The sequence below is a fragment of the Chrysochloris asiatica genome, unplaced genomic scaffold (assembly GCF_000296735.1).
Source record: "Chrysochloris asiatica unplaced genomic scaffold, ChrAsi1.0 scaffold00296, whole genome shotgun sequence".
Classification (NCBI taxonomy): Eukaryota; Metazoa; Chordata; class Mammalia; order Afrosoricida; family Chrysochloridae; genus Chrysochloris; species Chrysochloris asiatica.
Genome location: NW_006408814.1, coordinates 1,393,199 through 1,420,343, shown reverse-complemented (window position 1 = coordinate 1,420,343; position 27,145 = coordinate 1,393,199). Strand labels below are relative to the sequence as shown.

The 27,145-nt window shown below is 41.7% G+C and overlaps 1 protein-coding gene across 1 annotated transcript in view; it reads right to left on the bottom strand.

The window, feature by feature from the left end:
• CTNNBL1 (catenin, beta like 1) overlaps window positions 1-27,145 on the bottom strand; it is a 223,862-nt gene that overhangs the window by 109,025 nt on the left and 87,692 nt on the right. Inside the window, exons 5-7 of the mRNA XM_006874728.1 lie at window positions 22,145-22,242; window positions 8,143-8,236; window positions 5,214-5,305 (exon numbers count right to left, since the gene is read on the bottom strand). Of these exons, the coding sequence (XP_006874790.1) occupies window positions 5,214-5,305; window positions 8,143-8,236; window positions 22,145-22,242 (284 nt within the window). The remainder of the gene's footprint in view (window positions 1-5,213; window positions 5,306-8,142; window positions 8,237-22,144; window positions 22,243-27,145) is intronic.

Below are 27,145 nucleotides of genomic sequence, written 5' to 3'. Positions count from 1 at the left end.
TGTTAGACTAACTAGAGAGTCAAGCACAGGTCTTTGCTCGGCATGTCCTAGTCATCAATAAAATTAAACTTCACCTTTTGGGGAAGCACAAAACAATTACGCTACCACTTACAGCCAGGAACTATGGTTACTTCTGTGGCTCCTCTCTGGTGTCTGGAACACATGGGGCAGGTTCAGAGACAGCTACAGCCCAGTACAACTGTCAAAACATATTGTGCACTGCAAATTCCCCACAGTCATAAGAGGCTAAGGACTTAGCATCAACCAGATGTACATGTAGCATAATTTAGCCAGTTCTCAACTCCTTGATACATATGCTGAACATCCCAAAAGTTTCTGAAGCATCATTCAACTGGGAAGAAAGTGGGGGGGAGGGGGGAGAAGGGGGGCAGGGGGAATACAACTTTGGTTTTTTAGAAAAGAAAAAGAAACTTGTTTGAAGGAGCTCTGGTAGCGTAGTAGTTACAAATCGGGCAGCTAACTGCAAGGTCAGCAGCGTGAAACTACCAGCTGTTCCCTGGGAGAAAGATGAGGCTTTCTGCTCTCATAAAGATTTATAGCCTCGGAAACCCTGTACAGGGTCGCTGTGAGTCAGAATCGACTCCACGGCACACAGCCACCATGTGATAATCAGTTATTGAGCAAGCTAGACATGAGCACTCTAGGACAGGGGTTCTCAGTCTTTATCATGCAGCAGAATCACCTGGAGGGCGTGTCAAAACACAGATTGCTGGGATCCATGCCCACTTTATGGACTTGGTAGGCCTGGGGTTGTTGTTGTTGTTATGTGCCGTGGAGTCGGTTAGGGTTAGGGTTAGGGTTAGGCCTGGGGTAGGCCCAAGCATTTCTAACAAGTTCCCAGGCAATACTGCTGGCCCAGAAACCACCATTTCAGAACCATTGCCAGGAGATGCAAATATGATTGAGACACAGTCTTTCCTCTTAAGGATTCCTGGGGTGGGGGAGGCGGAAGGAATCACACATATTAATATGAAAATAAATCAGCCAGGTGATGGTATTATCTCCACTTGACAGAGGAAGAAAAGATGCTTCAACAGAGTGTTACCATATTGTCAGGAGGGATCAATCCCTGGAGAAGGATATCATGTTTGGTAAAGTGGAGGGTCAGAGAAAAAGAGGAAGATATCCAACAAGATGGATTGGCATAGTGGCAGCAACAATGGGCTCAAATGCAGCAACAATTGTGAGGTTACTGCAGCCTTGGCAGTTTCCTTCTGTTGTGCATAGGGTAGCTGTGGGTTGTGATTGATGTGATGGCACCTAACAACAACTACCAATTTCCTCAAGAGAACCATTAGTAAGAAATTCTAGCTCTATGTCTAACTAGCGGTATGGGTTTGGGCAAGGCACTTAATCCAATTCTCAATTTTAAAGTTTTTACATACAACAAAACTTAGCCCCCTGAGTCCTGAACTTCCATGCCAAACAATGGAGGGCATGTGAAAGATGAGGCATTTAAGCTGGCTCATGAAGGCTGTACATAATTTAGAAATAAAGAAGAAAAGAGACAATCCTGGTGGAGGAAGTAGCAGACATGGAGGTCAAAGTAATTGTGACCTTTCCAGGCAAGGGGCAGGTAAAAGAGATGTCTGAAAGGTTATAAGGCCGATATTCAAAATTGAGAATTGGAAACGTCAGACTGGACCAGGTTAGCCTACCCACCAAACCCATTGCTCAAGAGTCAATTCTGACTCAAGCGACTCCATACAACAGTTGGGTTTCCAGGCCTATAATCTTTACTGACTTGAAGGCACTTAACAACAACAACAATCTTTACACGAGCAGATTACCACATCTCTCTTCTGAGGAGCAGCTGGTACATTAAACCCACCAACAGCCAGGTGTTTTAACCACTGCACCACCAGGGCTCCTTGGACTAAGCTGCTGCTGTTGTTTAGTGTCGTCGAATCAGTTCCAACTCAGAGAGCTCTTGAAAAGGGTTTTCAAGGAGCAACTAGTGAGTTTGAACCTCTGACCCTGTGGTTTAATTGAGGGGGCTTTATAAAATAGGCAGAGAAAGTGGACTCTGATGTAGATGGCATTTAGCATCCCTGTTGGTCAGTTCTCAGAACAGGGAGTGGCATACTGACATGGAATTTTAAATCAGTCTGGGAATCACATGTGAGACTTTCTAAAACACACCAACACCAGGCACTGGGACAATAGGTCTGAGGTAGGCTCTAGGAATCTGTATTTTTCAAAGCTCTACAGGTGATCCTGGGACAAACTCCAGCTTAAAACCCATTGCTAAAGAGACCTTTACAGAAAAAGCATTACCACATTGAACTTCACAATAACCCTGTGAGACTGGAAAGGCAGGGAATGTGATCCCAGACAAGTTAAGGGACAATTGCCTACAGTTACGTAGCTAATAAGGAGAAAAGTCAGAATCTGGGTCCAGCATTCTCAGTGCTGCACCATGATGCTTATGAAAGTGAAGATTGTAACAAGCACGTCCCAGATTATGGGACAGAAGACTGATGCATTGCTTCTGAAGTCATGCCTCCTTGTTGGAGGGCTTTCTTTCATTAAAGTTCTGGGCAGCCCATTTCTAAGAATTTCTAAAGGCACTCACTTACTAGTAAAATAGTCAAACAGCATTTTAACATTTAAATAGCCTAGAACCTTAAAAAATCATTTTAGAGACAGCACACCCTATGCCTAAAAGACAAGAGCCAATAGCTTGTTAGATCATCACTGGACCTGCTTTATTACAATCAGAAAGGTAATGGAATTCAAGGCAAACACCCGAAGGTCTCAATTTCCTTCCCTATGTTAGCAATTCTAAAAGACAGTGAAATCCTGAAGACTCTGGCAAGTTTTAACACTTTTCAAAAGACAGTAGAGGTTTTACATCTGGCTTAATGAAAGATCCTTGAGGAGTTATTGAATCATTATTAAGTCTCAAGTAACTAAGAAAAATTTGTCCGGACATTACAGAATTAAAAACTATTTGGATTATTGTTTTTTAAGGTTGGGGCTCCAACCTATGGCCACCCACCAACCACTCAGGTCCCTAATATCTATCCTGTCCGCCCCATCTCTGTATTCTACCTTTGTCTCCCTCACTCCTCACCCCAAAGATGTCTTAAGGGTTTGGATTAAAAAAAAAAAAAAAAAAGTATTAAGGAAAGAAGAAACTCAGCATATGTAATATGAAGGGAATTGCTTGGGGGAAAACAAATGCACTTCCAAAACCAAAGGTTATGTATATGAGAAGCCGTTCAAAGGAAGTTACAAAGAAGACAATCCATGAATTAGCCAGCCAGCAGCTACTGCAGGACTGAGATGAAGTCTAACTGAACTAAGTATGCATCAGGTTCAGTCTCTGTCAGACAAATGTGCCCATAATAGTAATACTGGGGCTAGCCGAGTTCCCCCCTCCTCCCACATCAATGTTATACAAGTCTATGGTACCGATGTCATGGGGAAAAGAAGGTTAAATAAGTGCAACTGGGGAAGACTGACAGAAAGGAACAGAATCATAGGGCATATAATATCTGTTAAGACAAGGGTGTGGCGCTGTGGAATAAATCGCTGGACTGCAAGGTCAGTTTGAACCACAAGGTCGATGGTTCAAACTCACCAGCTGCTCCTCGGAAACCTCATATAGGGTTGCTATGAGTCGAAACCGACTTGATGGCACTTAACAACAACAACAACAACAAGACAAAGGGAGAAGAACATGACATCATACACATTATACCTTCTGGATCTCCTGGTGTGGTGCTGTAGGATTATCACAGGACTGCTAACAACAAAGTCAGCAGTTCAAATCCACCAGCCACTCCTCGGAAACCCTATACTGGGTTGCTGAAGATTTGGAACCGACTCAAGAGCACTTAACAACCACATGACAATTCGAAGTCCAGCAAAGTCATGACTGTTTAAAGAATCATTCTAGCTACAAACAAATGTCTCCTAACTAAAAAGCTAGAACTCCTGGTTTGCCCAAAGATCATTTCAATAGCACAAAAGCAGTTCTAAACTGCCTCCCATTACAACTTTGGTTCGAACGATTCTGAGAGAAGCTCTTGCCGCTCTTTTTTCTCATTAGCAGCGTGGGTCAGCATTCATGGTTAAATGGAGAATGAGCCTACAGAAAAATGGCTCAAGAACCAGAAGTTTGAATTTAAAAGTTAATCCAAAAATTTTCTTCATATTATCAATGTCTGTGATATAGTCTTAGGAATACTAAAAGTTGAAATTCAAAGAATATGGATTGTGTTCAGTTCTAGTCATCTATTTAAAAATTGTCATGAGATGTTTTAATATTCTTTAGTGTTCACAAGTGTCTTAGATATGATACCATTTCTCAAGGAAAGATGGGATATTTTGTACATCACTAACCATGCAGAATGTGTAAGCTTAAAGGTAAGTGTACTTAGTGAGAACTAATGGAGCATTCTTTAGTTTAATCAAAATGTAAAATTAAACTTTGATAGAACTATGTGAATCCTTTTATATTTTATTCTTAATTTAAATTCTGAAATCAGTTAAATTGAACAACTTCACATGTTGCATTTTTCCAGTGTATACTGAATTTCTTTAGTTCAGTTTATATGCTAGTTTCAAATTATTAAATTATTAGAGGTGGGAAAAAAAATGGACCAAAGAAGGAAGCCAATAAAGATGAATTGTTAGAGTTGGCTTCGACTCATGGTTATCTTCTGTAATGAATACAAATAGCAAACTACTAGAAGGCAATTACTTTACTGGGTTTTAAAATTTCAAATTAAAACCATAAAACACCAGTTTTCTGTTATTAGATTAACAAAATTTGAAATGTTTGATAATACCCACTGTTGCTGGTGACAGAAGGTAAAAGACACTCTCAAATCAGCCTTTTAGGGGACAATTTTTCAACTTGTCCTCTGAAAGGGCAGATAAAATATCAACAGTGGCTGTCTCTGGGAAGCAAGACTGGAAGGGATCAGAAGACGAGAAACTTTAACTTTCGGTTTTATACCTTCCGTAGCATATGAATATTTGTATTTATTTTTTGGACTATTTTCAAAAGTACTAAAGGTTATTTTAAAAAAGTCACTTCTTAATTAAAACAAACAAACGAAAGAGAGAAGCAAAGAATGAGGCAAGAGGTACCAAAAGATTCCCAAAGTAGACCATACGGCCCAGGATCAACTGCTTAGAGCAAAGAGGTTTGTGCCAGAATCCCATAAAGCCAAACTTACCTTCAGCCTCTTCAACAACCACTGCAGAAGTCCCTGCTGGGCCGCCTCTGTACACATCTCAGGCCGGAACTCAGCCATGTTTTCCACAATAGCTGAAGGGAGAGCAACACCAGTCATTTAGGAGGGCAACTTTGGTTCTAGTGGCAACAAGCCTTCTTCCCATGATATGAATGTGCCCCTCTTTCTGATTCCCTGTATCCCTCCCAGCCAGATGCTGTGTTTTCATTTTTAGATTAACCAGGGAGTTGCTGTGGCTTTTTTGTTTTTTTTTCTTCTTCAAGTTGTTCTAGACTTTACAAGTAAAATTTATAACCAGGAAGGATGGGATAAATTTCTGTGCCAATAGAAAACTACCCAAGAACATATCTGCCTAAGAAGCCCTCCTAGTCCCAGAGCCCAGTAACCAGAGACGGAAACCTTGGGAAACAATTAAAATTGAAACAATAACAATCAAAACAAACAAAATAACCCACTGCCATCAAGTCCATCTGTTCCTTTCCCCCACTCATCCACTTTCAGTTCTCTTTCTCTGCAGTGATTAGAAACAAGGATATTCTAAGGGAAGCAAGCGTGGTCTTTCTAACTGAACAGAATAATGTGCACAGAGGGAGAGGCAATGCTGGTTGAGGTAACTGCCAGGGAACTAAGAAGCAAATGTGGTCCTGCTATCCCCTGTAACTGCTTAATAGCAAAATTGTAAAAATAGGAGGCAAGAAAAAGATAAAGCAAGAAAAGTTATTGTATAACTATGATACTAGAAAAGTAGGCATAATAAAGAAATCACCTATGGTCTCATCCTAACACATCAAATCCTTTCATTTCCTCAGGGCCGCTCTGCTCCACATCCTGGGATATTTTCTTACCACAAAGAACACAGAACACATCAGGTCTACATTTTGAAGGAGAAAGGGCTGAAGAGATCACCACACTTCCTACCTTCTTCCTTACTCCGTTACTCCTGCCAGCCTTGCCAATGACAAGGTAAAGACTTCTCTGAATCGGCAGCAGAACAGCCGAAAGACCCTTGAGAGATGAGGATCGATACAACACCCGTAGTTATTTCTTCACAGTTCCTAAGAAAACCAACTCACTCACTTTGATCCCCCAGGCCTTTTCTTATTTTAACTCTTCTGCTTGAACTTTGTTGTTGTTGTTAAGTGCTGTCAAGTCAGTTCCGACCCATAGCGACCCTGTACAGGGTTTCCGAGAAAGATGAGCAGAATGCCTCATCTTTCTCCTGTGGAGCGGCTGGTAGTTTCAAACTGTTGACTTTGCAGTTCGCAGCCCGATTTGTAACCACACTTGAATTGTAGATGACTAAAATAAAATCCAAACTTCCTGTCTTCCAAAATCTGGACAAATTTACTCCTCCAGTATATTACCCACCAATGGCACTGGCCATAGTTCATTTCTCACCTTTCCTCAAAGCCCATGCCCATTCATGGCTCCCAAACTTTGTAGATGCCACTCCTCTGCCATGGAGTCCTGGTGTGGTGCTGTGGGCTAATGCGTCAGACTGCAAAGTCGCTTGAACCACAAGGTCAGTGGTTCAAGCTCACCAGCCACTCCTTGGAAACCCTATACAGGGTCACTATGGGTCGGAATCGACTCAACGGCACTTAACAACAACTCCCCTGCCCACGGGTTCTTCTCACACTTCTCCACTTTTCAAAATGCACGGTCTTCATATTCAGCCGGAAAGAGCTACCAGTAATGGAGAGACACCCTTGTCTTTATTTCCACAGACTCCTAGTACAGCATTTAAGACCCTGTGGTAAATATTATCTTTTCTGTCTGTCAGACTTTCCCATCAGTCTGCCCCTTAATTCACCTTCCATGTACCCAGTGCCTAGCACAGTGTCTGACAAACCTCAGGCAGTATTAAGGGGAAGAGATGAATCTCCTGTGCTGTTGGCAGATGGCCAATGTGGCACTAAGAGATCTCCGTCAGGTGCTATTGCCATTATGCCATGCTTTAAAAAATTAACAGTCAGTTAAGACTTTGATAAGCTTTCTTTCCACAAAATCCAGCATCAGGCAATGCCAAATTCTGGCTCTAGTAACTAGAGCCAACTCCCAAATTACAGAGGGCTGTGTTCACTCTTCTACTGCCTAGGTGCTATATCGTCCCCTTTCTCTATGATAATTCTCATTGAAAAGAGTCTAGAACTACAAGAGAAATCTAAGGTAAACACAAAGGAGCAGAGAGAAAAATCTAATCTCATCAAAATTTCTGCTTCTACTGGGCCTCGTTCATTTCTCAAACTCTGCTTACAGATATGTCACCTCTGGTTTTAAAAGACATAGAAGATATAAGATAAAGAAAACTACCTCAAAGCACAATTTGAAATAGGTGATTGGTTCAGCAATGTTACAACGGGAAGGACTGGAGAAATGAAAGGGGAAAGCGGAACCTACTTACCTGAACACTTGCTAACGGGGCAGCCAAGTTAATAGCAATATTTCAACTTACAGTTTACATAGCAAATTATACATAAGAAGACAAAGAAACACTGGCTCCTCTTCAAATAAAATGCCCTACAAGGTACACAGTTATTCAAAAGTTTGGAGTTCTACAGAAGGAGAGTGGGAGGAAAAGCCACACATGAGGGGATTAAAAATTGTAAAATACACATTTTCTAAAGCAAGAAAGAAAACAGTCACCCAGCAAAGGCCTGTTAGAAGGAGCCAGTGGTTTTTGCTCAGGAAGATTGTTATCTACTTAGTGCCTTTATTACTACAAGCCACACCAAAGCTGCAGTTATATGAAATCTACACAAGGGTCTTCATTTCTGCAAGGGTAGATAGGCAGCAGAAGGTCAGACAACACACTGCTGCTGACTCTGTTATGAAAGAGGACAGGAGATGCCCACCCATATCTAAAACAAGCACAAAGAAACTCAGGGAAAACTGGGCACCCTCTCCTCACCCAGAGTATTGTGGACACCATCTGCCTCTTCCTTCACAGATTCATCCAGGCGCTCCAAGTTCTGCACTAGCAGTGCTACGACCTGACCATCCACCTTCAGGAACAGGGAAGCAAAGAGAGAAAAACAAACATCACAGAAGAGCCCTCAAAAGTTCCCATTTCCATACCTACTTCTCCAATATTGCTTTTTCCCCCACTTTAAAAAAGACTTTCTATTGTGATTTGGGTGAAAGTTTATGGAGCAGATTGCTTTTCCATTAAACAGTTCATACATGTTGTGATTTGTGGAACTGACTGTAATTCCTACAACGCAAAAGCACTCTTCTCACTTCCTCACTGTCTTTACTGTTTCCGTTCATCCTTCTTTCCTATCCCCTCCTGCCTTCTGAGCACTATCCGAGGGCAAATGCTGCTGACCTTCTGAGCTGCTATGGTTGGTTGTTCTAAGAGGTGCTATTCCTCCCAGCTTCCATGCTTGTTTTCTAGGCCTTATCTATCATTTGGCTGCAAGTGGAGCAACAGGAGTGAGTTCAGTTCCAGGCCTGAAAAGTGACTTAGGGTCATGGTCTTTGGTGTTCCACCAATCTCTATCAGACTAGTACACCTGGTCTTCTTTTTTTTACCATTTTGAATTTTGTTCCACATTTTTCTCCCACTCTATCCAGGACTTTCTATTGCGATCCCTTTTCAGTTAGCAGTGGCAGCCAGGCATCAACTAGTTCTTCTGGCTTCATGGTCATGGAGGTTGGTGCTCATGTGATCCATTTCTTTTGGACTAACTGTTTCCTTAAGTCTTTTGATTTTTTTCATTCTCTTTTGCTCCAAATGAGGAAAAACCAATAGTTGCTCATTAGCTGGCCACTCACAAACTTTTAAAGCCCCAGTTGCAGCTCACTGAAGTATGATATAGAGCACTCTCTCTATGGACTATGTGATGCCAACTGACCTTGGTGGCCCCTGCGCCCCCAGGCTCAGGGATTCATTCCCTTAGGGTGTTTGGTTATGGCTATAAAATGTTCCTAATTTTGTCTTCCTTTATGCTTTACTATTTGTTCTTGTTAGTGCCATCAAGTTGGTTCTGACTCATAGCAACCCTGTGATTATCTTACATGGATAGATAAATCTATTCATGGATAGATTTACAGCACATATAAATAGGAGAGTAAGTTAAAACATTTTGGGGCTGCTATCCTCAGGGTCAGCAGTTCGAAATTACCAGCTGTTCCGTGGGAGAAAGATGAGGCTTTCTGCTCCTGTAAAGATTTATAGCCTTGGAAAACCTATACAGGGTTGCTATGAGTCAGAACCGACTCCTTGGCACATAACAACAACAACAACTGGAGTTCCAGTTTTTACATGCATGGGTTTATTCCAAGCAAAACATGTATAAACACGTCTCTGCAATCAGTGGATGGCTGCAGACAAGTTCTCTCAGTAATATACTTGTCTTAGTCTCATTAGGGTGCCTTCAGGAAATAAATGATACTGAAAAAAAGCACCATATGAAGATCAGCTAGTTCAAAGAGCTGACCTTTTCATCAATCTTTTAAACACAATCAAAACCAATGAGGACAATTTTATGGAATGAATCATAACTGAGATGAGTCTTGACTTGACCAATACGATTTAGAGAGCAAGATCTGATCAAACCAGTGGCTTCCGAGGGGATAAACTCAAAGCGAGAGGTCAACTCAGAAGGTTATGGCAACTGTTTTTTGGGACTCCAAAGGGGTAATTTTGAGAGATTGTCTTCAAGGACACAGGATGATCATAGAAGCATATAAACTTTTTGAAGCCCCCTCATATATTCCTGGTTGTGGTCTCTGTTCAGCTTTCTATATAGCTACTCAGAAGTTACTGTTATTACTGTTATTACAGGGCTGGATATGTAATAGCATTTACCTTTGTTGCCTTTAACTTTTGTGTTCCTCCCAGGGTATTCCTTTGCACTAATCATTCTGTGCTTACCCCCACCTCCCTTTATTGTACATTGCCTTTCCTTTCACCTACTATTTCAGTGAACAAAGTAAGTAAATAATCAGTATCTATGATTTACAATCCATGATCTCTTTTGAGCTTTAAAGTTACCCTGTGGTAAGGAAAGGGCAGGCATCATTATCCCTAATTTAAGATGAGTAAAATAAAGCTTAGAACTCCTGGTGTGGTGCTATAGGATAGGCACTGGACTGCGAACCACATGATGGGTGGTTCAAATCTACTAGTTGTCCCTTGGAAACCTTATACAGGGTCGCTCTGAGTAAGAACCAACTTGGTGGCACTTAACAACAAAACAAAGCTTAAGATGACAAAGTAAAATTCAAGCCCACAAAATTAGTTAGGAACAGTGTGAGCACTTGTGATTCCAAGTTCAGTCCTTTCTACTTCTCTTCGGAATGTAAATGTCTTTTTAAAAATGCTATCTTAAGTCAGGTCAACACTTCATTCAAATCAAAAAGATTCCTAGACCATTGTTGTTTTTGTTAGGTGCCATCGAGTGGGTTCCAACCCATAGTGACCCTATATAGGATTTCAGAAGAGCTGCTGGTGAGCTTGAACCACACTGACCTTGAGGTTCAAACTGGCTTTGCAGTCCAGCGCATTAACCAGCACAACACCAGGACTGCTTTCTAGATCAGAGCAGCCAGAAATGTTTAGCTGGAAAGTTTACTAGTCTTGCTTTGTGCTGACCTTAGAATTTAAGGTTAAAGTCTAAATATTCCTAACTTTCCATGCTTTTATAAAACAATTACTTCTTAGGACTTTCTAATTTTGTTTTGAAAAGAATTATTTTAACATGATAAAATGCCTTATGTTATTTACTGTAGTTAAGTTCCATCAAGTCAGTTCCAACTCATAGTGACCCTGTCTGTAGAGGGTTTCCAAAGAGTGGATAGTGGGTTTGAACCATCAACTCATTAGCAGTCCAGTACTTATCCTACAGTGCCACACCAGGACTCCAACCTATTTGCATTGTATTTAACATACTACAAAGCAATTCTAATTCTCTTATTTAACCTGACTCCCACATGCTTTGGGATAGCTAGGAGAGGATCAGTAGACACATTATATTGTTTGATATTCAAGAGGGTCGTGGCTTAGTCAAAACCACACAGCTAACACCAGCCTTCTTCCTATTAGGTGAAATAATGCTTTTACTACTTCATGCTACCTTCTGTGCACAATTTGTGTTCTTAGGGTGACTGTCCTCAGGTAATCATGAGGCATACTAAGGAAGAACAGCAAAAGAAACAATTTTCTATTATCAAGAAGTGTAGATCTACCTGGTAGTAAATTTCTAAGTAGGTAGCCAATGAGTAAACCTGGGTCTAAATATTAAGGCAGCTGCAAACTCATGGTGTATCCTCGTTTACAATGCTTCGTCTCCTCACTTAAGAAATGGGAGTAAGTTGTAAAAACTAAACGAAGATGTATGACACGCCTTACCCTGGTTCTGGTTGATGGCAATTATTTAAAACAAACTAACAAACAACAACAATAATCAACCAAAAAAACCAAGGCACAAAGGGCACCTTAACTCATTTATCTCAGTATACTCTTCAGAGTCTAGTGTAATGCTACACATAGCAGACAGTGTATTCTGTTAAAATTAGAACACTTGTTTTGTGCAGTATAATTGGCTCCTATATACACTGCTCCACTTACCTTCATGTAATCCTTACAACTCTCACAGGTGAGACAACAAAGCTTCAGAGGTGCTAATTAACTTGGCTAAAGTCACAAAGCAGGTGGCAGAGGTAACCAACTCCAAAACTAATTTTGCTTATGAAACCCTATCGCTTGAGTGATGGAAGAAGAGAGAAGACAGGGGTGAGAAGGAAGTGACCTCAACTCATCTGACACTTCCTGAGCACTTGTGCATAAGGCAGTCTACTAGACACAGTCTGACACAATTCAAACTCAGCTTGAGGGTGGAAGCAATGGCCTAGAGGGACAGATCTTGAAATAAGGCATCTTTACTTCTTTCTGGATAAAACTTAAGGAAGCATCTGGACAAGGCACAAAGCAGAAAATGATTAACTAGTTTGTGATACCTTTTCGCCCTGGTGTGAGGAACAATGAAAGATGGGCTAGCAGTGTATCTGAAGGGATACTGATGCCACAGAGGAGACAGCCCGTTTTCCCCTCTCACATCAGAGGATATGCAATCTTGCTCTCAAATCTCACAGCCAGAAGAGCGTCACTCAAGAAATCCACTGCAACGTTTTTCTTAATTATTTGGACAATTTGGGTATGTATGTAGGAGAAAACAGAAAACATCTGGGGGGAAAATATGAACCATGTCACAGTTTGTTTTTCTCTGAATCACCCTGATTGTCTTATAATCTCCCTCAATCCTAACGCAGCATACGCTGCACCTCCGCTGGGTATCACATGGCTTGTCGGTTCTGCAAAATGCTTCACCACTTTCAATTGCTTATTGCTGTTTTCTTGGCATTATTCTTTTTATTTTTCCTTTTCCCTGGTTCTTACTTACGTTTCCCATCTCTGCTGTATAACAGTGGTGGGGACAGTGGCAGTGAGCAACATGCTCAGATCCCAGAGTTGAATGGTTTGGGTAGATAATAGGCATCTGGCTAGAGAAGAATCTTTTCTATTGCTACAAAAATCTGCTTGCAAAGTATGAAACTTTATGTATAACTGGGTTAAATGCAATTTTATCTGATCACAGGATGGCCAAAAGCAGTCAAAATACATTTAGTTGAGGAAAACCTTGGAAAAATACTTTTATTTATGCATTCCTTTGGATATTGCCTAGTTAGAAGAACAAATTAGCATTCTCTCCTACTCCCTCTAACCCCTTGGGTCTATTTTTTTGGGCTTGTGTCTATGTCTGATACTAAAACAAATCCTGCTTAGGGATTATAACACCAGGCAGAGAAAACAACCCTGGCCTTGAAATCATGACTATATTAAATCTGACATTTCCTGAATAGTCATTGCATATTTCCTGTGTTTATATTCTTCTTAGGAGCTCAGGGCTCCTAAGCAATACTCTAGCAGGTCTTATAGAGTCAAAGTTCAAGGGCAGACTCAAACAGCCTTTCCCACATGACCAAAGAGGGCAGATAAAAGAAAAGAAGAGAAGGAAGCAAAAAAAAAAAAAAGAGTTTGAAGGAGTGATTCCCCCCCACCCCCACCCCCCGCGAACCATTAGCCCTAAGGAGCTAATGCGCTAGACTGCAAAGTTGGTTTGAACCACAAGGTCAGGGGTTCAAGCTCACCAGCTGCCTCTTGCAGACCCTATCGAGGGTCACTATGGGTTGGAACCAACTCGACAGCACTTAACAACAAACAACAATTTACTAGTAAGCTTTTTCAAGAGTTCAGTTTTTCTACTTTCTAGGAGTTCCAGAAATTTCATTGTTTTAAAAAAACAAACAAACAAAAAAACCCCCCCACCCCACTGAGTCTTGATCAAGCAGTAAGTTTTGAGGATATATATGGTATATGGCAATATTGTAAAATGTAAAACTGTTTGCAACCTACCTAATAATATTTTATCACTAAGAGGACAACTTTGAAAGCTGACATCTTCCTGGATCGCTAACATGCATCACACATTTCATATGGCTTCTTCCGCAGCTTCCCACATCTCACCCTGCTGTACCAGAATCCATGCAGTTGCTCAAGCCATGACCTGGACTCTTCTTCATCCTGCACTTTCCTTTACCTCTCAGATCCAAGTCATCAAGTCCTCCCACTCCACCTCCAAAATGGTACCTCAAACCCACCTTCTCTGTCACCTCCACACCACCACGCTCATCCAGGCCACCACCACTTTTCATCTGCATGCCTAAAAAAGTCTAGCTTGTCCCCCTACTCTTGTCCCTCGAACCCATTATCCATACAGCTGCCAGAGTGGCCTGGATAAAGCATTAGCTCAGATCATATCACTTATAATCTTCCAGTCACTTCCCTTCACATTGGAAATTCAACCAGTGTAGTAACTCTTACCAAGGCCTACAAAGTCCAATGTATACTGGCGCTAACTAAGCTCTTACTCCTCACCCCAGCAGCACTATGATGGTTCTAGTGAGTTTTCTGTTCCTCAGTTATGCCAAGCTCATTCTTACCTTGCATTTGTCCCATCTTGCCCTTGAGCATTCTGAATGGCTGATTTCTAACTGTCATCCGAACTTTGCCTTTCCTAACTATCTAATTTAATTTCCCAGTGACTCTGTATTATGTCATGATTTTAACTCGCAGAAGCCCTAGTGGCACAGTAGTTAAGCACTTAGTTGCAAACCAAAAGGTGAGAAGTTTGAATATATCAACCGGTCCAAGGGAGAAAGGTAACAGCAATCTGCTTCCCTAAAGATTGTTGTTAAGTGCTGATGAGACAGTTCCAATTCATAGCAACATACTCTGAGGAGCGGTTGATCCAGTGCATTACCCTGCAGTGCCACATATAGGGTAGTTCTGCCCTGTCCAATAGGGTCTCTATGAGTCAAAGTTGACACCCCAGCAATGGGTTTGGGCTTTTCTCCCTGGTATTTTAACTTTCTACATAACTGTTGTTAAGTGCTGTCAAATAGGTTCATAGAGAACCACTTTCTGAGAGTTTTCTTGATTACTTATTGACTGTTTCTCAAATCACGTATTGTTGAGTTGATTTCAATGCATTGTGACCCTGTACAGCGTTTCTGAAGAGCAGCTGGTGGGTCTGAACTGCCAACATTGTGATTCAAAGTCCAGTGCTTTTCTTGCAGTGCCACACCAGGAGTCCAGAAGTATATTACTAGAAAGAGTGAATTTTACACCTCAATAAAAAATGCAAACTATAAAAAGGTATTGTACATTTTGTGAATTAAAACCAACCATTAAAGTTAAGACTAAAGAAAACTATTCTGTGTAAGAATATTGAATGATATGGAAAACATTCACAAGGCTGTCAGATGAATATCCATGTTACACACTATATAATAAGTTTCCATCTGTTTGTGTGCACTTGCATGTGTGTATACACATGTGCCCCCCGCCACACACACACAAGTAGAGGAAAAACTGCTAGGAAAACACCAAAAGTGGTATCCGTGGGTCGTGGGTCCTTAAAGATGAATCTTTGTATCTTTCACTCTCTGGATTTTCAAATTTCCTCATGAAACCTGCGCTGTGTCCAGACTCCCAGGACACTGGAGGCTCTGCAGTCCTTGGTTTTTCCCCATCCAAGGTGATCACCCCCTTCCCATTTCCACAGATGCCTGCATCTCTTACAGCCACTCGCAATAGACTGCCTTGTATTAGCTTCACTACTTATTTCATCCTTTTTAAAATAAAGTAAAAAACACTAAACTCCTACTTTCCCATATTTTATTTAGGCCTGTACCTTTTAAAGTAGCTGTCTCAAGTTATGTATACAGTACTTAAAAATAATTGTTGAACTAACTTTTCAGAAACATCTCACTGTGTGGCAGATGATACATATAATTTTAACTTGACATTTATAGAGTACTAATTATGTCCCATGCATAATAACTTTACATCAATAATGGTCAATATTTATTGGGTGTTTACTCTGTGCCAGGCACTGTTCTAAAGACTGATTTAAAAATTTAATCCTTACTTGAGTCTTGTGTAGTAAACACTACTGTTATCCCATTTTACAGCAGAAGAAACAAAGAACAAAGAGGTTAGGTAACTTTCCCAAGGATGCACATCTGTAAGTCCATGACCTCCACCATTCTCCTGGTGGGGCTCACAACTCAGGACAAACAGGTTTCTAAACAGAGATCTACAATTCAACCTGACAAGGAAGTGATGAGATGTAAAAAGTGCTAAGGAGCACAATATCTACTTTGTGATGAGTCTTGGGGAAAACCCAGACAAAGAGAAGATTAAGGCTTGAGTTGGGCTTTAAAGCAAGGGTGGGGAAATCTTTTTTCTGCCAAAATTTGTAACATCATTTATGGGCCACGCAAGAGTATCAACTTAAAAATTAGCTTGTGCCACTGCATAACATGGATGAACCTTGAAGACATCATGCTGAGTGAAATTAGTCAGTCACAAAAAGAGAAATACTGCATAGGACCACTACTGTAAAACACTAAGGGAAAGAACCCATACTAAAGGGGGGTGGGAGGGGGATTCTTTTTGATTATTGGGATGTTGGGGATGGGTGAGAGGAGGGAGGGGAAGGTGGAGCACAGGGCAGGGATTAGACACAGGATAGTTTGGGTGATAGGGAGGGGGCAATATATAAGTAGGGAGAGAGGAATGGAAGAACAAACAGATGGGAGAACAATTAGGCAGGTCTCAGTGGGCTAAGTGAGACAGAGGTAAATAATGATATATGCACAACTTGAGAACAACAGAGTTCTGAGATACAGAGATCGAGCCTTGATTGGAATGTGGAAAAGGGGGGAATAATATTAAGATGCTTGGCTGTCTTTTGAATCTTGGTTTTCCTTGCATTATATTATAAAGTAGACACTGGAGGGGAGAGAAAGGAATAGCGAAAAGCATCACCATAGAAAACTTGTAAGTCCGTCTTCTGCCTATAACTGATTGGAACACCTAAAATGGGGCTACAACGTGCCCAGTGAAGGAGGCTTCCTGCGGAGCCTCTGCAATACATAAGACTATAGGTAGAAGCCTCAACCACATCCAGATCTCCAGAGATGGGAAATTCTTACTTGAAAGAACAAGCAGACCAACCTGGAGTGGCTAGAAGAACAGAAGATACTTCTTGAAAGAAAGACCTACAGGAAAAATATAAAACAACATAGGCAGACCGACTGTTCAAGCAACTTGCTTGCCCAGGAAACATCAAGGCAAGTGGTCGGGTCCCCTCAGTGCAAACCCCCTTCCAAGACTAAGACTCAATGGGAATATATGCTGTGATTGGTGACCACACTCAACACCGATAAGGGGAAGTGAGGGAAAAACAGCAATGAAGCGGTGAGCTAAGCCCTACAAAGTTCAATAGACTTCTGTGAACCCGGGTGAAGACCTGGTTAGCTAGCAGTGTGGCAAGACCTGGGGACTCTTGAGCACAGAGTCAGTGACATAGCCACAGAGGACTAGAGTGGACAGTGAAGTGTCCAGCTGATGAGAAGAGAGGGCATATGCATAAGAACACCCACACTTGCAGATAATACCCACTTATCCTGGCTTCAGTGACTGGATGATCAGAGCTCAACCACAAGTAAAAAGAAGAGGAAAAAAATATATATATATTCTCATACAATTTGATGAACTTGACCTACACCTATGGAAGCAGTAGCTCAAAAGAGGGAACAAGTCCTTACAGCAAGAATCATTCCCACCCCCTCCACACACAGAGTAGACAGGGATGGGCAACTTGGACATTGGATACCCAAAATGGGGGGTGGGGAGCTACAAAGGCAAGAAGTGACTGGCTTACAAGCTTTCAAGAGGGAACCTAGATCCAGAGGGCCTGGAGGAAGGTAGAATCTCTAGTGAGTAGTATTCAATCTGACTAGCCGGGGCTGATGCAATGAAATACAGATGGGTCTCTTGTGATGCAATAGTGAATGGTTGTTGTCAGGACTGTTTGTGAGGGTCGGAAATGTGGAGGTGGATGTTTCATAGCAAGGAGGGGAGTGATTAACTTTTCAGTCTAGGAGCGGAGTTCCCAAGGACCATCAAGGGAGAAGAGCAGAGAACGGGACCCTACTCAGAGAAGCAGTGATGCCTGAAATGGAGCCAGAGATGACGACATGGAGCGATGGAGTAGCTGGAGACTTTAGACCCAGAGAGGGAGAGCGACTGTGTGCTGAAGACCTGGGGGTTACAGAGGAAGGATTGCATAGAGGAGAGATTGTAACCATGGCAATGAGACTATATACAATAGAATGAATGTAAAACTAATGTTCTCCCATGTAAACTATCACATAATTCACAATAAAACATTAAAAAAAAAAAATCAGCTTGCTATATTTGATCAAACATTTAATTAACTCACCCCTAATGTGATAGCTGCGATATGCAGATGATAAAACCTTGCTTGCCGAAAGTGAAGAGGACTTAAAACATTTACTGATGAAGATCAAAGAGCACAGCCTTTGGATCTTTACATTGGATTACATCTCAATATAAAAGAAACAAAAATCCTCACCACTGGACCAATAAACAACATTCTTATCAAAGGAGAAAAGATTGAAGTTATCAAGGACTTCATTCTTCTTGGATCAACTATCAACACTCACAGAAGCAGCAGTCAAGAAATCAAACGACGCATTGTATTAGGCAAATCTGCTGCACAAAACCATTTTTAGTGTTGAAGCACAAAGATGTCAGCTTCAGGACTAAGGTGCGCCTGACCCAAGCCATGGTATTTTCAATAACCTCATATGCATGCGAAAGCTGGACAGTAAATAAGGAAGACTGTAGAAGAATTGATGCCTTTGTGATATGGTGTTGGAGGAGAATATTCAAAGTGCCATGGGCTGCCAAAAGAACCAAAAGATCCGTTTTGGAAGAAGAGCAGCCAGAGAGCTTCTTGGAGGCCAAGATGGCCAAACTTCACCTGTCATACTTTGGACATATTGTCAGGAGGGACCAGTCCCTGGAGAAGGATATCATGTTTGATAAAGTGGAGAGTCAGAGAAAAAGAGGAAGACCCTCAATGAGATGGATTGGCCAAGTGGCAGCATCAATGGACTCAAAAGTGGGAACAGTAGTGAGGTTGGCCCAGGATTGGGCAGTGTTTTGTTCGCTATGGGTCAGTACCGACTCGATGGAACCTAACAACAACAATGTGATGGCTGGAACTGCAGTTGTCTTGGCAGGGCCAGACCAAATGATTTTGCAAGCCTTATACGGCCAGACACTCTGCACTCCTGCTTTACAGGATTAGGAGCATCCCAGGTAGTCCAGGAGAAGCCAGTCATACCAGCCTGAAGGCAGATTGTGAGCAGAGGCATGGAATGGCTATGAATAAGGCACATTTTGGGAACAGTCTGTAGAAAAATGAATGCAATCTGATCTCTAGTCCGTAGGAGCCCAAAGCCGTCTTTGTAAGAGTCAGAGAATCACCATCAAAGCAATATATGTACCTTCATATTCACTACTCTTCAGAAAACGAGGCTATTCTCCAGGCTACCAAATCAACTTGTTACAAAGCACAAATATTCACCTTTTGCATAAATAACAGCAGTGGCTACAACCCAAGTTTTAAAACCCAAGGATCCCTGAGAATGCCAAGACAGCACTCATCCTCCACAAATGTGCTGTTCTATTGCTTAGGACTTCCAACTGGGAAGAAGACCAAGGCAATAACTGCAAACTGCACAACACATAAATTCTGCTGCATGCCCTCTAGCCTCTGCTCACGCAATTCCAGGCCTGTGGTATTGGCCCCAAATTAAAACTTACAAAGACACCTCAACCCTTGTAATATTGAGAATACTTATCAAATTTCTTCCTGAATGCAGTGCACGGGAAAGTAAAAAATAAATGGAAGACCACTCACCTGCTCTGACCTCTGATATTTACTCATGGCTTCGGACTGGTTGCAGAGAAGTAAACATTATATTGAAGTCCAGAAATGTTCAATTGCTTGTGATTCACCCCAGCCCCACCGGTATAAGTCTATCAGTCAAAATCTTCAAACAGTTATATCAATAATAAAATACTAAACAAAACAACCAGGAAACCCTATATAGCAACTACCTAATGGCTCCCCAGACTGTTTTGTTTGTTCGTTTTTTGAAACAGACAATACAATCTGCAAGATACAGCTTTTGTTGGTAGGTTTGGCAACACAGAAAACACAAAAGGGGTTTTTGTGTGAACTGCTGTTTTGGGGTACATTTTACAAGCAGCAGCCAGCTTCACTGTATCTCTAGGTGTCTCTTCTACTCACACAGGCAAAGAATGGTAATTAAAATCAGCCCAGGGACCAAGCAGGAAGCTTCGTTCAGGGCCACTGTAATTAACCTTTGGAAGGTAAGACTGCACAGATGACACTGTGGGGACACAGGGAAGGAAGAAGTGCCATAGCCTGCCTTCAGATGCTCCTCAAAACATAAGGCCACCCCAACATCATCCTTTTCTTTCTGTATAGTTGTTCAAAGGAAATATAAAGGTCCGGAATTCTATAAAAGCAGCCGCTTGCTCTAGGAAGGAGCTTGAAAGAAAAACGGTCATAGAAATTTTCATCACACTCAGTCATAAATGGCTCTGCTGGACTCCAGCCCCGTGCTGTGTAAGAGACAGTTCTTCATATCCAGTGGGTTCATAACCCCTTTATTCACACCAAATGCTAGCAGTGGGCATGGCACATGGGGACTCTTTAGGGCTGAGAACATTTATAGAGAAAGGCCGGTGGGGGCAAGCAGGTCGTGTAGCAGTGGGGTCTCACACTTCGGTAGGTCTTGGAATCATTTTGGGCCACAGTCCCAAGGATTCTGATGCAAGTCTCGGGTGGGGCCAGAAAGCTGCCTAATGAGAGCCTCAGGCGCCCCCAGCACAGGTGGCTGCAGTAATCAGATAAATTCTGCAAACTCAAACTGCATCAAAGCCAGGATTCACTACCATCCTTACCAGAAAGGAAAAAGCAAGACATGATGAAGGGGAAGAGGAAACAGAATGAAGGGAAATCATTAGAGCTCTAAGGAGGGAGCTAGCCTGGTGGGTAGACAAAACTCCATAGGGTGTTGTCAGAAACTAGCCCCACTTCTACCACTGGCCAGCTGTGGTACCTCAGGCAGAGAGCCCTTCACCTCTCTGATGTCATGAGAGAGGGGATCTTGTGAGGTAGGAACAGAATTGTGGTGGGAATCACTACAGACAGCCCTAATCTTCAATGTTAGGCAGGGAATGCAACTCTGGCCTGCATGAGTTATAACATTTATTTCCTCTCTAATGCTCTCTGGCTTCTGATTTCAAATCTGGAAAGTAAGTAATCATACCTGTCTTCCCTACCCTTAAGGAACCCTGGTGGTGCCATAAGATAAGCACTGGACTACTAACCACAAGGTCAGCGGTTCAAACCCAGAACCAGATGTTCTGTGGAAGAAAGATGAAGCTGTTTGCTCCCTTAAAGGTCTACAATCTCAGGAATCCTATATAGCATCTCTATTAGTCATAATTGACTCAATGGCTGTGGGCTTGGTTTTTTGGGGGAAAGGGGGAAATTTCCTACAATCCCCTGGGTGATTATACAACCCAGAAAAGAAAACAACCATCTGTGAATTTTTTTGCAAACAAGTCAGTAACCATACATTGGGAAGGGAGAGGGCAGGAAGACCAGAATAGGGAGCCAAAGAGAACCCAGATTCAAGTCCCTGCAGTGTGAGCAAGAGCAAGCCAAGCTATCTTGCATTTCTCTCTAAGCTTCAGCTTCAGAACTGTAAAATGGGAATGACAGTGGGAACACCCATCTGAAAAGATGTGGTAAGATTAAACTGAGTGAAAAGAATGAGAAAAGGCTTGCCTACACCAGGTATTTAACACGTTAGGATGTTGTTGCTGTCATTGTTAAGTGCTGTGGAGTCGATTCTGACCCATAGCGGCCCTATATAGGGTTTCCGAGGCTATAAATCTTTACGGGAGCAGAAAGCCTCATTTATTTCCTTTGGAACAGCTGGTAGTTTCGAACTGCTGACCTTGAGGTTTGCAGCCCGATTTGTAACCACTACGCTACCAGAGCTCCTACACGTTAGGACAGGCGGTTCAAAATCATCAGCTGCTCCTTGGAAACCCTACATAGGGTCTAGGGTCTCTACAAGTTGGAACTGACTTGACCGCACTTAACAACAACAGGCCTCTACAGCCCCTCACCCAACAAAATCCCAAAGAGTAATGTACTCCACAAGGCATACGAGGGGGCTTCAAAAATTTTGTGGAAAATTTCATTCCATTTTTCCACAAACTTTTTGCAGCTTCTTGGTATTTCTACTTTTTTCTCTCAACATTTAGTGTTGTTCACATGTCTCTTGCCACCTGATGTCACTCCCATAGGACAGCAGTGGCAAAGAGGCCAACCCTAAACCAAACCTGCAGAACCCCAACTTACCAGAGCATCGATGAGCACCTCTGCCCCCTCTTCACTCTCATGGAGGGTGTCTATATCTGTTAATTCTTGAAGCAAATCAACCACTGCTATGGACACATGTGAACATCGTTAAGGATATCACACACACACACACACACACACACACACACACACACGCTGGAGCCCCATCAACATGTATTAAAAACTTTGGTTCCCTTTGGTTTCCTCATCAATCCCTTCATCACCGTGAATTTTTTTTAAAAGTGCCAGTTTTATTAACATCTCTGCATCAGGGCTCAACCCACAGTGGGAGTTCAATACATGTTGCTAAATGACTCCTAAGCCTCTTCCTTTATCCTGCCTTCTTGGCAATGTCTTCCATAGGCGCACTGTAGTTTCAAAAAGTTCAAAACCTTAGAGAGATCACTCCGGAGGTCTCTTTTCCAGTGAGACATAGGCCTACACCCTTAACCTTCTCTTGTAATTTAAATCTTGAAACTCAGTGTAATCTTAATTACCTTGTACAGTTCCCCTTCAAAGTCAATATGCCTTAGACGGGATGGTTAGTGTTCACTAAGGCGTCTTCAGGGATCAGGGCCTGACAGAGCAGGCTTAAAACGTAGAAGGGAGGACTTACACTCGACCCACCAACCTCCTCCTCCTCAAATACCCCACTACTATAGAAGCACATGGAGAACACCGAGAATTAAAGACTAGGGAAAGAACAAGAGGAAGAAAGACGTAAAAGAGAAAGGAAATAGGAAAGAGAAGGGGACAAAAGAGTTATGTTTGGAAACTGGAAGGCAGAACTGAATTTGTAAGTAGCTTTCATTTCATCGACACACAGACCCCGCTGCTCCATCAACTGGCATTTATTTGTATGTTTATGATGAATAAAGTCTTCATTCTGGGTCTCAGTTCCCTCTTCTCTAAAATGGGGATAATAGACAAGATAATCAAAGACAGAAAATTACACACCATGGGTGATAACGATGTGACAAATGAGGAATGCAAACAGGAACAACAGACGTCATGAAAGGGAGTAATCAAAACAAGCTGGGAATGATGCAATGAAACGCAGACGGGTCTCTTATGATACAATAGTGAATAATTGTTATCAGGACTGATTGTGAGGGTGGAAATGTAAAGGTAGACATTTTATAGCAAGGAGGGGAGTGATTAACTTTTCAGTCTAGGAGCGGAGGTCCCTAGGACCATCAAGGGAGAAGAGCAGAGAGCGGGATCGTACCCAGAGAAGCAATGATGCCTGAAATGGAGGCAGAGATGATGACATGGAGCGATGGAGCAGCTGGAGACTTTAGATCCAGAGAGGGAGAGCGACCGTGTGCTGAAGACCTGGGGGGTACATGGGAAGGATTGCATGGAGGGGATTGTTTAAAAAAAAAAAAGCTGGGAAATCAGGAATGACTTGCTAGGAGATGGGTCAGAAAAAGGGTCACTACAAGGATGAGGGCAGGTAGGTCAGAAAACAAAACCACAGGAACAAAGGCAGAGAAATAGGAATGACCATATGAAGGAGGCGAGAAGGAATGGGGGTCAGAGAAGGAGGGGGAGGGGGAAGGACGAAATCAAATTCTAACTAACTATATGGAAGGAATAACCAAATTCATCTCTTAAACTTTGGACATATTGTCAGGAGGGCCCTGTTGCTGGAGAAGGTTATCATGTTTGGTAAGGTGGAGGGTCAGAGAAACAGGGGAAGACCCCCAAAGAGATGGACTGGCCAAGTGGCACCATCAATGGGCTCCAGTGTGGCAACAATTGTGAGGTTGGCCCAGGACCAGGCAGGGTTTTGTTCTGTTGTACATAAGGTCACTATGAGTTGGTGCCGACTTGATGGCACCTAACAACAATAGAACAAAGACTTCACTTGGAGGACTGTGATGCACCTGATTCAAGCCATGGTATTTTCAATCACCTCATATGCATGCAAAAGCTAAGCAATAAATAAGATCAGAGAAGAATTGATGAATCTGAAATATTGTGTTGTTAAAAAAATATAGAATATACCATGGACTACCAGAAGAGCAAATAAATCTGTCTTAGAAGGACAGCCAGAATGCTCCTTGGAAGAGAGAATGACAAGACTTCATTTCATGTTGTCAGGAGGGACATCGTGCTTGGTAGTACAGTTGTGGGCAGAAGACGACCTGCAACGAGACGGACTGACACTGTGGCTACAGCAATGAGCTCAAAATAATTATGAGGATGGTGAAGGACCAGACAGTGTTTCATCCTGCAGTACCTGGAGTCTCTGACTCAGAACCTTACAACAAAAATCAGGTAAATCCCAGCTACTGACTTTGTTGTAATCACAAAGAAAATAACTGTCATTTATTTCCATCATAAATTATTAAAGGTTCCAAGAAGAACAAAATGTTAACATCTTCACCTCATCTAAGAAACTCCCATGTTAATTCTCTTGAAAAGTTCTCATAATGAAATATAAAACTATTATCATCTATTCACATCCTTACTTCATATGCATGGTTTACACTACACATGAATTGGTTAAAATGTTAATTTTTTGGTATACACGCTTTTATCAAAATTAAATCAAATAAAAATAGAATGAGAAAGATGGAGTGGGAATGTCTGAAAGATATATCTGAAAGCAAGCTTGAGGTCCTATCATCTTCTTTGCCTCACAACTTTAGTGAGCTGAACTATCCCAAAATGATGCCTAACTATGGTATCTTGTGCCGGCCCACTTGCTTCATGACAGCAGTTTCCTCATCTGTAAAATGGCTTCTGCCAAGGCTGCCCAGAGTATGTATGAGGAATAAATGAGGTCTCACACACTAAAGGCCAAGTAAATCACCATCCTCAGAGAAGATGAAAGCACTATCTTCAAGATTCTTTTTAAGACTTCCAGGAGAATGGCCAAAGCCCTCACTATTGCTTTCATTTTCCTAAAGCCTCTAAATCTAAAACTGAAGCGAACAACAGCATGGTCCTCTCTTTCTGGGTCACCATGGGTTAGAAGATCTAATTTTATATTTCAGAGAAGCCACAGATATTCAGATTGATCAAGACTTTTTTCAGTCTCTAAGGTCTTTTGGGCCAGGCATCATATTTTTCTTTGATTAGTCCTATACCGTGCTCACAAAATGGATCACATGAAAACTAGGAACTTTAAAAAAAGAAAGGAAAAAAAAATTTTTTGACAATGGTGGTGATTTTATATAGGAACAGGATAAACGTCAATGTTTTACCAAGATTGGCAACTACTTATAACCTATCAGTAGACACTGCTTTACCTGCCTCTGTTGAGAAGTCAAAAACAATCTCATCAATCCTACCACTATCTGATTTTACATAAAGTCCCAACTTTCACACACACACACACAAAACTAAACAAAACATAAAAACAGCATTTCAGCAAGACAATAATGAGTCCATACTTGTAATAATCAACTCCTGGGTAATGCAATATGGTCTGGAAGACAGGTCATTTGAAGACCAGAAAGAGGAATGAGAACCGAAATGGAAGATAGACAGACGAACTTTCAGTCTTGATGAGAAAATTCAGCATGGTCTGCCACCCATCCAGTATTTCTTCACAAGCAGACTATGGGCATGGCTGATAGGTTTTTCCACTGTAGTTACAATTTCATTTCACAAGGTAAAGGCTCTCCCATCTAAGTCTAATAGGAAAACAGAGAGCCTGTCTCTTCGCGAATTACTAAAACACAGTTTTTGATAGCCTATTTTGTCATGTCGAGTAGAAAGGCCATCCTGCTCACTCCCTCTATCCCTGTCCACCACTGGAGCAATAGCTAGTCTAATAACAGGTAAGGCAGAAAAGGCCAGGTGGGCACAAAATGGTCCAGAATGCAACGGCTCTGGGTAAGAGAGGGGTGTTTACTTTTAGTTTTTAACTCTAGAAATTTGCTTTTTGGCTTGATCCTGCTTAAGAGTCTTGGGACAGATATTGAGCATTAATCTTAATCTCCAATGGGATGTGTCTACAAGGAACAAAGTTATTAAAAAAGAGAGAGGGGAAAAAACAAAACAAAAAAAAGGACACAGAGAAAAAGGACCAGGATGCATTAAACATACAGCTTTTTATACATAATTTCAAATAGGCTTCCTTAAGAAAAATGAATCAGTATAGATTCAGAGTATGTTACTGAGTCAATGAATGCTGTTTTTAAAATCTTTTTTTTTTTTTAAAAACCTCTCATTCCTGTTGCTGATATTAGGTTCTGATTCAATGACCGCATGTACATCAGAATGAAACCTGGATCATCCTCAAAATCCAGACAATGATTGCTGTGTTTGATCCCTTTATTGCAGTCTCTGTGACAATCCATCTTATTGAGGGTCTCCTTTTTCACTGAGCTTCTGGCTTTACCGAGCATGGTGTCCTTTCCCAGGGACTGGTCCTCTTGATACCATTCTTGCCTCTAAGGAGCATTTTATTCCTAGACTAGGATAATGATTAAATATAGCTCAATTAGTATAGATGAATTTCAAAACCCAGAAAAATGGCCTTTTTGTTCATCATAAATAGCTGGCACAAAACTACTTAAAATTTACCTGGATTAATTCGATTCCAGTCATAGATCAAACTTGTGTAAGGGAGAAAATGCACTCCTTTGGCATTTATTAAGGGCCTGGTATGGCGCTGTAGGATCAGCACTGGACTGCAAACCACAAGGTCGACAGTTCAAACCCACCTACTGCTCCTCAGGAACCCTAAACAAGATTGCGATGAGTTGGCACTGACTCGATGGCACTTTATAACAACAAATGGCTTGTGGGCAATATTATGCTGCAGAGGAAAACAGTCCAAAGCAGGCTACAACCACCCTAATCTTCCAGGAACACAGAATTATTCTAAAACCCACAAATCAGATCCAAAGTTACATTACGAGGTCCATTTCTGAAACTGCCATTTTGACTTTTTAATCAGGGTTGGTTTTCAATACATATTCTGAGGGAAGTTAGATTAGAAATGTGAAAACGTAGATATAAATCCTTTTAGATATAATTTAT